Source organism: Enoplosus armatus, chromosome 19, assembly GCF_043641665.1.
Source record: "Enoplosus armatus isolate fEnoArm2 chromosome 19, fEnoArm2.hap1, whole genome shotgun sequence".
Taxonomy (NCBI): Eukaryota; Metazoa; Chordata; class Actinopteri; order Centrarchiformes; family Enoplosidae; genus Enoplosus; species Enoplosus armatus.
The window spans coordinates 13,957,937-13,973,935 of NC_092198.1; the positions used below are offsets into that span (position 1 = coordinate 13,957,937).

The 15,999-nt window shown below is 40.2% G+C and overlaps 1 protein-coding gene across 2 annotated transcripts; it reads left to right on the plus strand.

Moving 5' to 3' along the window:
- Positions 1 to 571: 571 nt before the first annotated feature.
- Positions 572 to 14,423, plus strand: ncoa7b (nuclear receptor coactivator 7b). 2 transcript variants are annotated; one of them, XM_070925818.1, is made up of 16 exons: positions 572 to 609; positions 5,381 to 5,538; positions 7,875 to 7,945; positions 8,084 to 8,191; positions 8,286 to 8,387; positions 9,131 to 9,256; positions 9,585 to 9,769; positions 10,190 to 10,344; positions 10,933 to 11,508; positions 11,615 to 11,786; positions 11,929 to 12,076; positions 12,225 to 12,350; positions 12,481 to 12,633; positions 13,495 to 13,590; positions 13,669 to 13,742; positions 13,896 to 14,423. In XM_070925818.1, exons 1-16 carry the CDS (start codon positions 572 to 574, stop codon positions 14,029 to 14,031), a joined length of 2,424 nt encoding a protein of 807 aa, XP_070781919.1. In that variant the 3' UTR covers positions 14,032 to 14,423. The 2 variants fall into 2 exon arrangements, with proteins under 2 accessions (XP_070781919.1, XP_070781920.1); XM_070925819.1 differs by having other exon boundaries at positions 10,942 to 11,508.
- The last annotated feature ends 1,576 nt before the right edge of the window (positions 14,424 to 15,999 follow it).

Below are 15,999 nucleotides of genomic sequence, written 5' to 3' on the forward strand. Positions count from 1 at the left end.
TATTTCTGCACTTTAGGGTGTGTGACATGCGTGTAATCAATTGTTTCGTTTTCGCTTAATCCTGTGAGGTTACAGCTAGCTCTTAGTGTAGCCATGATGGTCTGAATGTTTACATCAACTGGATTCCCATACCGATGTTGCTAATAATAGACACACTGAAGCATAATTAACGTAATAAAACACATGTGTACCGCGGCAACATTAAGTTGTAGCAGATGTGTCTTTCCTCTACAGCAGAGTGATGCATTTTCCATCCTGTTGGTCAGCCATTGTCAGCTGAGTAGCCTGAAAGGCTTATTATAGGATGCTTTCATCGCCCTCCACTTAGGCTGATGAGGCTTCACCATCAGTTATTAGGCTTTTTTTTGAGTGAGGAGGAACCCGGTGAGCCTGCTAATCCCCCGCTTATTTCCTCTGCAGGACAAGAGAGAAGTGTGAGAGCACAGTGTGAGAGGTGATCATCCCAAAGTTGTGTCTGCTGGCTTGGACACACTGAGTGCGGATGTTTGTGTTTGTGTGTATGGTTTGTATGAATGCACTTGACTGCACGCAGATTTAGGACCCTGGCCTGATGGAAAAGAGAGACAGGAAGCCGGGATATTTTGCCAGGTAAGGAACTCTCTGTGTGTTTGTTTGTTTTGAATTTATGTCATTTTCATTTCATTTAGCTATTTTCCATGCAGCCGTAATGAGCTCCAACATTTAGCTTTCATTAATCTGCATGTTTTTTTGTGCTTATGATAAATTGCAAGGTGGTTCTTTGAATAAAGAGTATAGATAGTGTGTTTTGCATTCGTGATGTTTTTAAGGGTTTCTTATGTTACCATGTAGGGTTAGTTAAGTCAGTTTTACAATCCTTAGACCCTTGATTAGGATAAAGAAAAACTACCAAAAAAAAGAGGAGGGAATCCTATTCCAGGACGGACAGACATGCATTAGGTGTCATATATATATATATATATATATATATATATACAGAGTACACAGGAATAGCAATTGTACAATCTCAATATGGAGAAACAGAACATTTGGTAATGGAAGTGCAAATATATGTGTGTAGAGCATCTCTCAGGTGACTGATCTACTGCACAGAAATCCTGTCATGACACCCAATTGATGTCTACATTAATGTCACAGAACACTTATAGTGTCAGGTTTCTCCCAAAATGATCTTGGCAATATATTCGAATGCCAGCTAAAATGACTGTCCAGTTACCATGACCTTCAATGAATGATGAGCATCAACCAGCCGGTTTATTGGGCAAGTTTCCCAACCCAAACAGATATTGTTGTTATTATTATTATTATTATTATTATTATTATTATTATTATATGCATCTGTTGGACGGAAGTCTTTTGGCTCTTGTGATATTTATGTCACTCAGCCCAGGTATCACATGCTGAAGTGTAAAGTCCAAAATCTTTTTATGAACAAGTTCTTTTTAGTGCATTGGTTGCTAGAAGTGACATTGTGGTTTTTCCATTTTGCTGCATGGACATTTGCACCTTGACATTCTGCTGTCAAGATGCATTAACTAATTATTTATTCCCACCTTTTTTGAATCATGGATCTACCCTGTTAAGTCACCTGTCCCGGAGCTGCACCCAGCCGATATAGCCCCATGTAATCCGAGTCATGCGTCAGAGGTCTTGCATGGAATTGACCCACTGGCATCATGTCGACTTCAAAATTGGATTTTGGCAGCATTGTGAAACATGATAACAGGAAATATATGGAGAGAGGCTTGTCACAGCTACGGTGCATAGACAGGCAAGCAATCGGCAGGTCATGAACAAAGAGCAGTCCTTTTCTTTCTGACGTGTACACAGATGTGTCGTAGAACTCAGAATATAGTCTGTACATAAGCAGTATATAACAGCGTGAGAAATATAAATATGACTTGTTTGACTTGTTTTATGCCTTAGAATAAGTCAACAGTTGCTTGTATGAAACTGAAGGGCCCCTAGGCAGAACAGTCAAATGTACACGAAACCAGATAAATAAGTTGATTTTATAGATGAGCAGTAGTCATGTGGTTAGAGTGCTGTTGATATATGAGAGTTGCTGAGTGTGGACTTGTTGTGAGGTAATGCAGTGTAGCCTAATGGGCTTTATTCTTTCTTACTATGCCTCAGGTTACTTGTCCAGGCTGTGACCGCTTTGTGTTTTCATGATTTGATTGGCTTGTGTTGGAAATATTACATCATGGAGAGAAATAATTTTGTGATGGCGTCGCTCTCTGATTTTTAGGCAGGCAGTGCATTAAATGTTAATGGGATGCAGACTTTGAGGTGGTGTTTTCCTGAAAAGGCAGTGTGCAAACCTGTGGGAGTGAGCAGCAAAACAACAGTGGAAAAGTGCAAGATGAATACATCAGACTCATGCAGACCTTTACTGTAAAGACCAATAGCCATATTGTGCCTCTATGGATGGAGTGAACATGTCAGGAAGGAAAATCAGGCTTATCTCCCCACACAGCTACTGCTATAACTTGTAGCCCTCCTGCTAGGTGCATCATATGCTGCCTCGCTTCCTGACAAATAGAGCAAAGGCCATTGTGGAGCATACACATGTGCAGCACAGTGCCAATAACAAGTATTAACCCATCATTGACTTTTTTCATGCTTTTACAATAGTTAACCCCAGTACATGTAATTTGATGTTTTTGACATTGAACAACAGAAACAATATTCTAATGTAAAAGTGAAAAATACATGAACAAACTGATGTAAATGAAGTAGAAATACAAAACACAAAATAAGTGCAAGTATTCACATCGTTAATATGGCATGTAACATTACAGTTGAGATCATATGAAGGTGTGACAAGTTTTTAGGTTAAATATTTGGAAAGTTCAACTGCTTATTAGTCAGTTTCCTGGAAAAAAGAAAGTAATATTCCTAAAAAATTTGCAACAAGGTTACTGAAAATTCAAAGGCACTGAATATACTGTAAGTACAATAAGATCGGGCTTAAAATGGAAATATTATAGCACAGCTGTACATTTGCCCAGAGCAGGCTGCTCACAAACACTAGGCTCCAAAAGGCTCATGGCAAGCCTGAAGGAGCTGCAGAGCGCTGCAGCTGAGATAGAGAGACGCTGCACATGAAGTAGCTGTTGTCTTGGTAATTTCACCAATCACAGCTGAATGGCTGTTCACAGCATCCTGGCCGGTGTTTGCCAAAAGATATGTGGGAGAATGTGAAAGTGGGGAAAAAAGGTCTTTGGTCTGATGAGACCTAAATTATCCTTTGTGGCCTTTGAAACGCACAGTTTTCATCAAGAACCCTGGTGGTGGTCGCAACGCGCTTTGGGGATGACTCCGCGCCGCAAGAAAGTTGGGGGTAAAATAAGAGTTGCAATAGAGAAATATCCTGAAGGAAAACCTACTAGTGTCTGCTCAAGAACTGCGATTTAGGAGACAATTTATTTTTCCAGCACAACAACCGCAAACTTATAGTTAAAGTAAAACACGAATAGCCTAAAAACAACAATATTAATGTCATGGAGATTTCAAATTTATTGTTTATTGGGATTCCCATTCATTCCTGGGGTCCATATTCAAATGAAATACATATAGTCAAAAATGTTTGCACTTACACTTCATGTAGTAAACAATAAAGTTACATTAACATTGCATCCATTAATAAAATTACATCAAAATCGTACATATACAAAACCTGAAAACAGTTTCAATCGATTGACAAGTAAAACAAAACAAAACAACAATAACAATCTCAAAGTTCATCTGAACATCAACATATTTTACATTTTACTTATTTATTATTACTTATTTTAGACTGAAGGATTATTACTGCAGTAGGTGTCTATTGTCTTGAGTGGGGGTGTGAATATGTACATAATTATTTAGTGTCGTATATTTGTACATAGTTAAAATACGTTTGTAGAGATTTCATATTTGCTGTTCAACAGTGTTATAAAGAGAGAGTTGTTGAGGCATAAAATCTAAATCTAAAATCTGTTGTTAGCACTGCAAAAACACAATTAAGCCAAGTTTTGTAAGTAGAAGAGCAGGTTATCTTTAGTTTGTTTTGCCATTTTCACTTGTTACTTCCAGTATTGTGCTTTCTCTGTTATTATGCCTGCAACGGGTACACTGGTTACAAACTAGAGGAGAGAGAAGAAGTAAAATAGTAAGATGAAGGGGAGAGAATGAAATGCCAAATGCACCAGAGTGAAACAGACGGTGCTGTTGAGAGTGTGTCTGCAGATTCTCGTTCACTGCCAGATGTGTGCTGCATCAGTTCAAGTGGGAGAGTGACCCGAGGCTGTGGGAGAGGCCTGAACTCTGTCTGTCTGCAGTCTTATCGACCCACTCTTGCCTGTCCATTAAGGCACTTGAATACTTAAAACGCTTCTCTTTTTTCGCTTTTCTTTTATTCCTCCTTTGCCCGGGGCTGCGCAGGGCAACACTGTCCCTATCACTCAAAGCTTATGATAAATCAAGTTGGTCTTATCTCTTCTTAACATACTCATATCCACACTTAAGGTTTCAGTTGGGCTCATGGAGCGTGCACTATCCTTAAGTGCACCACTAACCTGTGGTTCCACTGCACTGCAGTGTTCCCCCCTTAATGAACCCCAACAGAGTCTGGTGATGCTATTACATCACTCCCTTACCTAATGATTAAACAGGGGGGAAGGACTGTTTGAGAGGAAATACAGCTGACGCAGCAAAGTAAAGACAGAAAAGTTTAAGCTCAATGCGATAACTTTGAGCACAATAGCAGCACCTGCACAGAAGGTCTGAATTCACAACTGAAGTTTTGATGAATTTAGACAACAAACAAGCATGTTAGCACAAGTCATAAGTTTTAAATAAAACAAGGAGCTAGCTGATCATTTTATTATCTATTATCTCATCTGAGATTTGGTACCAATGACTTTAAAGAACAAGTTGATCAGATGAGAATGAAAGTTTCCACCCCTCCACAGCTGGAACTTGATGTGCAGGGTTTCATGCACATACTCGTCACACATCAAACCAAGACTAATAAGAGCCCCAGCCCTGATAGTATCAAAACAAGATATTCCCAGGCTGTGGAAACAGTCAACAATTGTGTATATGAGGGGATTTGAAAAGCTTATCAGGAGGGAGTTGATGATTTTAACTTGGATTTGTAAACATACACGTTTTTAGATTTCTCTTCTTGGTTTATGTTGTAACACAAGGTTTTATGTGTTTTATCATGTTTTATGTACCCAAGTCTTTACATACATACATTGATCTCCGCCTGAAAGTGTTATAAAGTGTTTGTTAGTGTAACAAAAGTGATCAAATGGTCATCTACACTCCTGTGCTCTCTTTATTTTTTGTAATGAAAAGATGTGAATATGTCCGTCTCCTCTTGCATCAGGCTGAAGAGGCGGAGACAGCTCAAGCAGAGCCAATCAGAGAAGAATGTGAATGAGCAGAGCCAGGCGTTCATCTCCTGTCCAGACGTCCCAAATGACAGCGACCCCAACAAGACGACAGACCTACAGAGAATAACAGCAAAGCCACCTGCAGGCTCAGGTAAGACCTGCATCAAAAACTCAGAGGAGAGCTGCAGTATGTATAAATAACTCGAGATGTTAGAACATAACCTGAAGCTTCTTATTGGCTTCAGATACCCTTAAAGAGCATGCATGTATAGAATAGCATTACTCATAAACATGTATATTATTTAATGCAATCTGTATGTTCAGTTTGTTATTGTCAGTAGACTTAAAGGTTGATTAAACGTCTCCACTGACATTTTGCTGTACCTACATATATATATATATATAAAATGTTACTATGACAACTGGAGAACTGGGACTGCTCTGCTCTACTTGAGTACTGGTGCTAGTACTATTTGTTAGTGTTGAGAATTATAATTAAGTTAGAAATAGTCTAGTCAGAGTCCCCTATCATGGCAGTTACCGTGAGCTTTGGTTTAATGGCTCCATTCAAAGCAGGTTTACCACCTAATTAGAAATAAATCTTATACCAGCAGGGCAAAATCATATATTCCTACTACTACAGAAGTATTCAAGCTCTTGTTGGCTTAACAAAATGGGTTTTCCCACTTTTAGACAAGCAAAATGTGTACTTGGTGGTGTTTGTAATACCTATGACTGATCTGCAGCACAGGGGTCCTCTGTGTTGGGAACGACCTCAGCAGTTTTATACAGGAAGTTGCATAACCTTTATCCTGTACTGTTTTGCAGTAGATGATAACATTAAAGGCGTTGTATTCACAAAGTTTGTGAGTAGTAAGAGTTGGTAATATTGTTAAATCACAATAGAAATACCATGATGCCCTTAAATTTCTGCTTGAAAATGACATCAAATTAAAATGAGCTCAGTTACGCAACGCGTCATACTCTGAAAACCAGGCCCTCTGAATGGCCAGACGTGAAATACTTTGATATTTATAACTATTTGGTCAAATCACCAGTTAAGATCATCATTTAAGCTAACAAAGATCAAAACCAGGCCTTGCATAACTTAGTTAGTTAGCTTAGCTTCAGCCTCTACACTTTGTCTGTATACACTGACATACTGAGTGTCAGGATCCAATTTTTCCCACTGATGCCTCACATCCTGCCTGTTTCTACTTTTGTCTTCCTAAAGACTTAGTTTTTTCAGATTGGCTGCTCATAAAAATGTATTTCTGGATTCTTCACCCTGTTGGTAGTGCATCCCACCACACAGCAGCTTTTAGGCATTTTTCTATTGTTTGCTAGCAGATGGAAATGACAAGGAGGCACCTTCACGCAATACAAAGTCAATGGAGAGCAATGAATTGTTGATGGAATAGTGTGAGTGTAAGCTAACTGTCAGAACATATCTACAGCTTCATATTTGCCCAACAATAAACCTAGTTTAACCTAAAGTCATTCCTACAGCTCAGAGTGATGTGCTGTTTTAATTAATTACACTTTAAGTTGGTTTTCTTATTTACATTATGAGCATTATGCACCAGGCTATCACATGTTGCATAAATCAACACCAACTCCATCATATTGACTGTGATAATAGACTCTTGTCATGCATGCAGTGCGTCAGCCAGCTGTGTAAACGCTGCAGCATGTGTTTTAATATGACCACATCATTGTTACCTGCAGCCCATCAAATCAAATATGATGCTCTGCAGTGTAATAGACAAACAAAACATAACTCTTTAGGTTATATACGCATCCGGCTAAAATCCATAGCCTACAATGCTTCATAGCATATACATATAGTACCAGTCACAGCCCAGTATGAATTCAGTGAATAAGCGGCAGTCTTGTCTTTGATGCTCGGTACAGTAAAGAGCAGATACTGCTGGAGTCTGGCTGTCTAATGCTTAGTCATGCCCTCTGTTTCCATGGAGGAGGCAGCAGTGTAATTACGCAGTCGGGGAGTGGTACACTAATAGCTTCTGTTTTACTGGCAAGAAGAAAGTGCTGACTGTGGACCTTGTCTACTACAAGGGTCAGGTTGCTTGTGTGTGTTTATGAAAACTGCTTCAGCATGTGTGGGACAGTGTTTTTAAGGCTGGATAATGAGTTGGGGACAAACAAGCACTGGTACTGTCTCAAAAGGAAATTAACCACAGGATATTTAGAAGGTCATCTCTGTGGGGTATTTCTTTTTACCGCCCTCAGTGGATGGTGTTTTTCATTTTCACTGTTTATTGTAGAAACTTAGAATCACTGGATTACTAGAAATATATGTGTTAGCAGCCTAGAAAGTATGAGATGGACAGCATGAAACCATATATTCATCTTTTAGAGGAGATGAATAATTGTTTTTTTATTGTTTTTCCCTTATGATACTTGTGAATTTGCCATTGTCCTCAGTCTGCAAAATCCTGTTCTCATTTTCTGTTTCCCTTGTAGATGATGGCTGTAAAAGTGACAATCAGGCAAAGAGGGAGAAGAGGAGGCCACCAGGGACGGTGGAGGTCATTGTGAGTAAAAGCACAGTGATGACACGTTTAAAGAACATGCTGACTTATTAGCAGAATGGTGGTAGTTTGCATCATCTAGTATTTTGTAGCATGCCTGTAGAGACTCATTATCACAGAGGAGTTCATGTCTTGTTACAGGTGGGACCTAATGACTCCCTCAACAGCATCGCACTCAAGTTCAACATCACGCCAAACAAGCTGGTCCAGCTGAACAAGCTCTTCTCTCGCAGTGTCTACCCGGGTCAGGTGAGAACCTCAGCAGTAACTCGAACCACCGTCCAGTAATGTCCCTCATTACCCCTCTGACTCGCTGTCCGTTGGCTGTCCATCATTATTACAGAAGCTGTTTGTCCCTGATGTGAGCCAGTCAGAAACTGACCCGAGGTCTCCGAGCTCCTCTGGTCCCACCGTCACAAATGGCTTGTCAGAGAGTGCCTCACATGTAAGTAGAAAATGATTCATCATGTTGCTTAGAGTACACAACATTATACAGTAGTTTACAGGAACCGTTTAGGGACATATTTGTTAAAAAGGTGGTTAAAAAGCATCCTCCCTCTGTCTTCTTATATTTTCTGTCTAAATCTTGACTATGAAACCGTCCAAAAATGTAAAAAAATTCAAATATCATATAAATCCACCTTTGTTTGCTTCATTTGGGATAATTGTGTAATTATACTTCAGGGTCTATCAGAAACATCAGGTACTGATAAAAATGTGTCTTCCACCAATCATCTTAGGTGTTAAACTTTGGTTAATTAGGTAATATAACAGGAGTACATACAGTCTTTCTTGTGTGTTTTCAAACTTGTCCAAAATTGGCTCCAACTTTTAAGTAAAACTGTGGCTCTGATGCTACAAAATGTTCCTTTATTTATTATTCAAATTCTGCCATCCTCCGTGATGAATTCCAAATGTAATCCATGGTATGACTTAGCAGTTTTTAATGGAGTGTGCATAAACAGTGTAGACTGAATATTTTGCAACAGAAGGTAATTTAATCTACCATCTTTTTGGCAGTCAAGAGAAAAAGTTACTTCAGTTATTTTAAAAGTGTGTATCAGACGTCTGTCTCTGGTGGTCTAAAATCAAAGGCTGATGAGAACTGAAACCACATGGCGATCGTACTCTTTAAAACATACAAGCTTAACATTCAGAGCTCTGATCTGTGCTTTGAACTTCCTTCAGGATGGCGTTTCAAACTGCATGTCAGCAAAGTCCATCCGGCGTGAGCTCTCCCCAAACTCAGAGGACGAGAGCCCGGCAACGGTTAAATTCATCAAGATGAGCTGCAAATATTTCACCGATGGGATGGTAAGAAGCCTAGAAAATATAATGATGCCAGGTAATGATTCAAATTAATGCTGAAACGCTTAATTTTGTAGTGGATTGACCAAATTAATCTGTGACAATTGAAGTCATTTACAAGTATAAATACTAATTTTGATGGACACAAAAAGTGAATAGATAAATAAATACACATATTATTATGTGTAATAAAATGTAAGCTAAAATGTTGACCTAATTCAAATTGTATTTAGCGATCACCACTCTTGTGTTTTGCTTGTTTTTGACCTATATGTGGTGTCACTGCCCCCCTCTCAGCACTGCAGTGTCTCTGTGTGTTATGTCATTGCTGCAGGGAGTGGTGGGAGGCGTGCTGATCGTGACACCCAACAACATCATGTTTGACCCCCACAAGTCCGACCCGCTGGTGATCGAGCATGGCTGTGAGGAGTACGGCCTGATCTGCCCCATGGAGGAGGTCGTCTCTGTGGCGCTGTATGACGACGTGTCGCGCATGAAGCTCAAAGATGCTCTGCCGTCGTAAGAGATTCTCTAACCAGCTCGCTTTCCTCATTTCCCTCTTTTGGTTCTTCTTCCAGTCCTTATACCTGATTCCTCCTTTCTTGTTCCTCCTTCCAGTTTCTAGTTTTCTTCTTCTTGTCAACAATAAAACACAAAACCCTTTTGATTTTCAGGACTTTTCACATTTGCCTCTTTACCACCTTTGTTTCCACTGGAAGTTGTTCTAGTTTTGCAATTTTCTGACTTGTTCATTCATTCATTTTTCTATTTTTGATTCATTAATTATTTTACATCACGTGTTATTTTGTTTTCTTTTGTTTTATATCATTCTGGTCATTTATAATTTCTGTTGGACCTTGTCTTTCTTTTTGTTTTGTTCCCTTTTCATTTTCATCCTCGTTTGCGGTGCGGTATGTGTGATGCCCCGTGACCCCACAGAGACCTACCCCAGGATTTGTGTCCTGTGTACAGGCCTGGCGAGTGGGAGCAACTGCCTTCAGAGCGGGATCTGAACCCCTTCAGCCGCTATGAAGCTCTCGATCCGAAGCGACCAATCGTCTTGGACAACATTGAATCGACCCTCTCAGAAACTGGTAACGTCATATCATCCCATGTTGACGTGTGGTGGAGCATACTGTATTGAGTCTCTTCTTAATCTTAGCAATGAGTGAAACTTCAAAATGGTGGCAATTCTGGGTTATGACTTTCTGCTTAAATCTGTTCAATCTGTACTATCCAAAACCAGCTGAAACAATTTTTGGGTGTTGTTTGATGTTTTGTGTCAGCTTAATGAATGAAAGTGACCACATATTTATTGAATTTAATATTTAGATTACTTCTCTGTCATCAATTCTTGAGTCTTTTTTTCATATCAATTTACTGACAATTTTATATAAAATATAGATGAAACTATTAGTCGATTAATTAATTAGTCTATTGACAGAATATTACCCTTTTTGATAGTTAATTAATGATAAGTTGGATTAATTGCTCAAGTCAGTTTGTAAGGGAATATCATGAAAAGTCACTTGTTCCGTCTTCTCAGATATGAATATTGTAAACAGTTGGTCGGGTCATTATTGTGCATTTTGCACTATTATTTTATCGACCAAAAACCTCTGCAGATTGATTGATAATGAAAATGTCTTGATGTTACACAAGTTTGATCATTTTAAAACCAGGGAGCACAGAGGGCGAGCAGACAGAAAAGTCTCCGTCAGACGAAGGATTCACAGAGTTGGAGCCTACTGTCAATGGGAGCACTGAAGAGGCGGAGGGGACGTCCTCCAAAACACCCAGCATCATCAGCAGGGACCAACAGGAACTAGGACCAAGCTGCCCAGGACAGGGAGACTTTCAGGACAAGTCGATACTTGGTCAAACTAAAGGGAAGCTGGATGATGAAGAGGATGAGGGTGTAGCTCAGAATAGCTCCATAGAGGATGGAGAGTCAATACAATCCTCTTCTGAGACTGAAAAACAGGGTGAGGTAACTGAAACCAAAGATATGAAACCTAAAGGGACCGAAGAGCTGCTAAATGATGCGCATGATAAAAGAATCAGCGCACCAGTGGACCAAAACAGGAAGTTGAGTCTGAAGGAGGCTTCGGAGGTCCCTGGGGACTGTAGTCCGAAGAGAGGAAGCCCAGACAGACCAGCAGGTGGCGCTGAACTCAGTGAGGAGGAGAGACGGAAGAAAACCTATGAGGCAGAAGTGAAGTCGTGGCTGCTGGAGAGGATGCAGGCTCCAATAGAAGGCAGGAATCATAAACTAGATATTAACCTCATTTGTCACAATTATTGTGACTGGATACTGACCAACCTCCATTTCTCTATTTATTTTAATTGTCCCATCCTCTGTAGACATGCTTTTCTCATCGGAGGAGAAGAGCAAAAACCCACCTATGTTCCTGTGCTTCAAAGTGGGAAAGCCAATGAGGAAGTCCTTTGCCTCTGGGATGACCTCTAGTCCCGCCCACTCATTTGGGGGCCGGGGTAAGCAGCCAGAGTACTGGTTTGCAGTGCCACAAGAAAGGTGAGGTGATTGTTAGCTCTTACATTAATAAACACCCTTACAGTACATTGACATGCTGAAATCCAGCAATACCACAAACGCAGATATTGTACTACAATGTGTGTAAGATGGCAGTGTGCCTTTTTGTGTTTGTGTGTTCCAGGGTGGACCATCTGTATGCATTTTTTGTCCAGTGGTCTCCAGATGTGTATGGGAAGGAGGCACGAGAGCAGGGCTTTGTTGTGGTGGAGAAAGATGAGCTGGACATGATAGACAACTTCTTCAGTGACCCGGCATCTTGCAGCTGGGAGGTAATCTCAGTTGAAAAGCAGGCATCACAGACTGTTATAGTGTGTTATGAGCTTCATTTATGACTAATACCATGTTTTACATAGACAGTGAAGTCTTTGTGTCATTGATTTCTCTTTGACTTGCTTATATGCTCATTTTGCTCCTAAGATCATCACCATTGATGAGGCAAAGCGTAGGCAGAGCTTCGGCAGCTGTGACGGAGACTTGTCTGTGGATGCCCTACCCATGCTCAGTGATGCCAGTGATCTGCTGCAGGACACACACATTGAGAAGGTACCTCCAGCTGGCTGCTAACCACGCGAACCACGTAACCCTCTTACTGACAAGGAAATTGTTACAATTTGAGGAAGAGCTTACTGATCAGTAAGTCTCATAATGATCTGATGATCTGTTTGCCCTCCAGCTTGCCTGTCGCTTGCCAGCCCGTGTGCAGGGTTACCCCTGGAGACTGGCCTACAGCACTGTGAAACATGGGACCAGCCTGAAGACGCTGTACAGGAGCCTGGCAGACGTGGACAGTCCTGTGCTGCTGGTCGTCAAAGACATGGATAACCAGGTAGATACAGTATGTAGATGAGTGGGGGCTCGCTGGCCGATAATACAGAAGGTGAATAGCAGCCAAATAAAATGGCCACTGGTCATTAGTAGACGGTGTGTATGGGCTCGATACACAGATGGCGATTGTTGTTTTTTCTTATTATTAATAACTGAACGACTACACAAACACCTGGCAAGGTTGGTGTTTACGTCCTGATTTAATTTAAATTTTTCAAAAACGTACAAGAATATATTTTTACAGAACACAACTAATTTATGCATTTTTACTATTTCTACTAGATATGAAGTTAGATGTTAGCGAACTTAAATAACTATTTAGATACATTATTAAACAACTCCTCCAACAACACAGCCGTTGGTGAAACATAAAAATATGTATTCCGGCATAGATTCTTTTTTCCTGCATCCTAAAAGGTAATAGTCAAATGTAATGGAAAAACTTGAAATTTAAACGGTGGTTCTCACAGTTGTTTAGTTAGGGTGTTTCTTATATTACAAGGGGTTTAAATTTAGATGCAACCGCCCAGTACATTCAAACATGTCTGTCGCTGCGTCCCAATTCAGGGGATGGATCCTTATTTTATCAAATAATTCTTTTCTTTTTTTTTTTAACATTGTCAAGGGCCTCCCCAGAGCAACACATGGGTTTTTTAGGTTTAGTTCTGACTGGTGCCTCCTTGTGGTGGTATCAGAAAATACACTGTGGTAAAAACTTGTCCTAACAGAAGGATTCCAGATTTCCCCTAATCATTAAGATTCACACAGGGGATTTAACTACTAGCTGAAACTCTTAAAGCCTAGTTATGAGTATTTGTTCCGAGTCTTTTCACCCTTAGATTGAATCTGACTCTTATCACAGATATTTGGGGCATTCTCGACTCATCCCTTCAGAGTGAGTGAACACTGCTACGGCACCGGAGAGACATTCCTCTACAGCTTCTGTCCTGAGATCAAGGTTTGTTGGACTAAGTTAGAACTAAGTTTGGGTATTTATTCTTCACATCAACAGCCATCATTCACTCTGTGTTTTCAGGTGTACCGCTGGACGGGGGAGAATTCTTACTTTGTGAAGGGCAATATTGATTCTCTGCAGATGGGAGGAGGAGGGTAAGGAGATCTACCAGCTACACAGCAAATTACTAGCTTGTTTAATGTGTTTTTTTGTGACCAAGCACAAATGTATATAAGTAATCTAAACCCTAGGGTTTGCCATCAAATAATGTACACCTGATTTCTAACTTTTTGACCCCTCTTCTGCAGTGGTCAGCTGGGTCTGTGGCTGGACGCTGAGCTGTACCGAGGCACCACCACCAAATGCGCTACCTTCAACAACCAGCCACTCTCCGCCCAGCAGGACTTCAACATCCACAGTCTGGAGGTCTGGACCTTCGAGTAGCCTCACCTGCTCCAGCTACGTCTATATTCGCTCTCCGGCACCCAACCCTCAAACATCCCCAAGTCTATTGCGCACCACTTGGAAGCAAACCTAGCTACCCCACAATGACACTAAATGCTCTGTGAGAGGAGACAGAAAGCAGTCTGCACAGTTGACTGAAAACCGAACGGAGAGTCGTCTGTAGCCTGTTTTGAGGTGAGTTTGGCCAGTTTATGTCTGGTTCATCCTTCCTTCAAAGGTGGAAATGTGAAGAAAATGTTGTTGCTCTCCGTTCATTGGCTGCCTTAGACGTCTCCAGCTTTCCCAGCATGCAGACTGCCTTACCACCATAAGCTTATGTGGAGAGAGAGAGAAGAGGAAGGCTGCTGATGTTACTGTTGAGGTTAACCCAAAAAGAGCTGATTTTAAGTGTGTATGAAAGAACAAGGTGTCCCATAATGCTGTCGGTGTAGATAACGGTTGATGTAATGTGTGTGTTTGGGAATATACAGGATTCTGTACTGAAGAGGTTTGGAATGATGGTATCTCTTCTTTTTTTTACGACAAAATGAATTTCAAATGTGAAAGAAGTGGAAATTGCCATGAAGTTTTTTTTTATTTAGGATCCTCCACCATTAAATTAACTGTCACTGCAGGAAATATTTCTAATTGTTTACAACGGAAGTGTTGCACTTCACCTGAAGGCCGTCTTGTTCCCTTATTTTGAGTTTTAGATGAACTGAATGAAAATGTTCCATTGCATTTCCTCATAGCTGCGTAAAATGTTTTCATTCCCCGTTTTCAATCCAAAAGTGGCAAAGCCAGAAAACATTTGCAATGACCAAATATATTCTATTTTAATTTCATATTAGTTGTGAGCTCATCATATTTTATAAGATATTTTAGATTTTTTTATTTTTACATTTTATTTTTACAAAGAATGCTCAGTTGTTGTTTTTTTTTAATGGTTGTGCTTTTATAGAAATGTTGTGTTAAATATTTCTGTTTCTGATTGGACCCAACAAGCACCAGAAATGACTGTATTGTCAGTATTGAATTCATGTCTCACGCCGACTGATTTTTATCTCTTTTGATTTTCATATGTGGTCATTGTTGTCACAGCTGGTAGAAGTTTAACACAATGTGACTTTGCACTACAGGATCGATCGACAGTCGACGCCGTGTTGTGGCCCCATGTAATTAAACATTTCTTCATTGTAAAATTGTTGCTGAATGTTGTTTGATCACCACTGCAGGAGGGAAGCTTCCCGTCCGACCACAGGTCAGCCTCAGTCTGCTTCACTTAAAGATGGGTGGAAAAGGGACTTTCTGTTTTTGCACTCTGGTATGCCACTTACTAAAAATTCAGATCTACTAACATGGAAAAGAAATGTTCATTTATACCCTGTGTATGTGACACAGGCTTGTAGTGCATGAATATGCAACACCGCAGATGTCTTGACACCACTGTGATGAATCCTGCCATACTCTCCACTAATGCCAGTAATCGCTTCATGTGAAAATGAGCTTTGTTGTCTTTAGTTGTTCAGTGTTGTAACTGTGAATGCTCCCCCGAGTATTATTTCTTGTGAATCCAAAACTGCTGTGGTCTGTGATATCACTAAGGATCTATTTATTGTGTTGTTATGGCAACCACATTTAAACCTAAATAAATGTTAAATATATACATATACGATAATGGGTCGTGTTGTTTGTTTCCATCCTTTTGTTTTGTTTTTCGCCCTTCAGTGGGATTTAAAATCCAGATTATAGATTATATAATTAGACCAGATTGTATAATTACTTTATTGAACATTACCTTGTTGTTATTGTGTGTACTGGTGAAAGTGCGACCAAGTTACAGTAAGACGCTGATGTAATAGGGGGAAGTTGCCATCCCCTCAAAGATCGCTAATAGCGAAGATGACTTCATTACATCACTTTCAAGAAACAATAAAGCAGACTAGGTTTCAGCAACCTGTTTCCAGG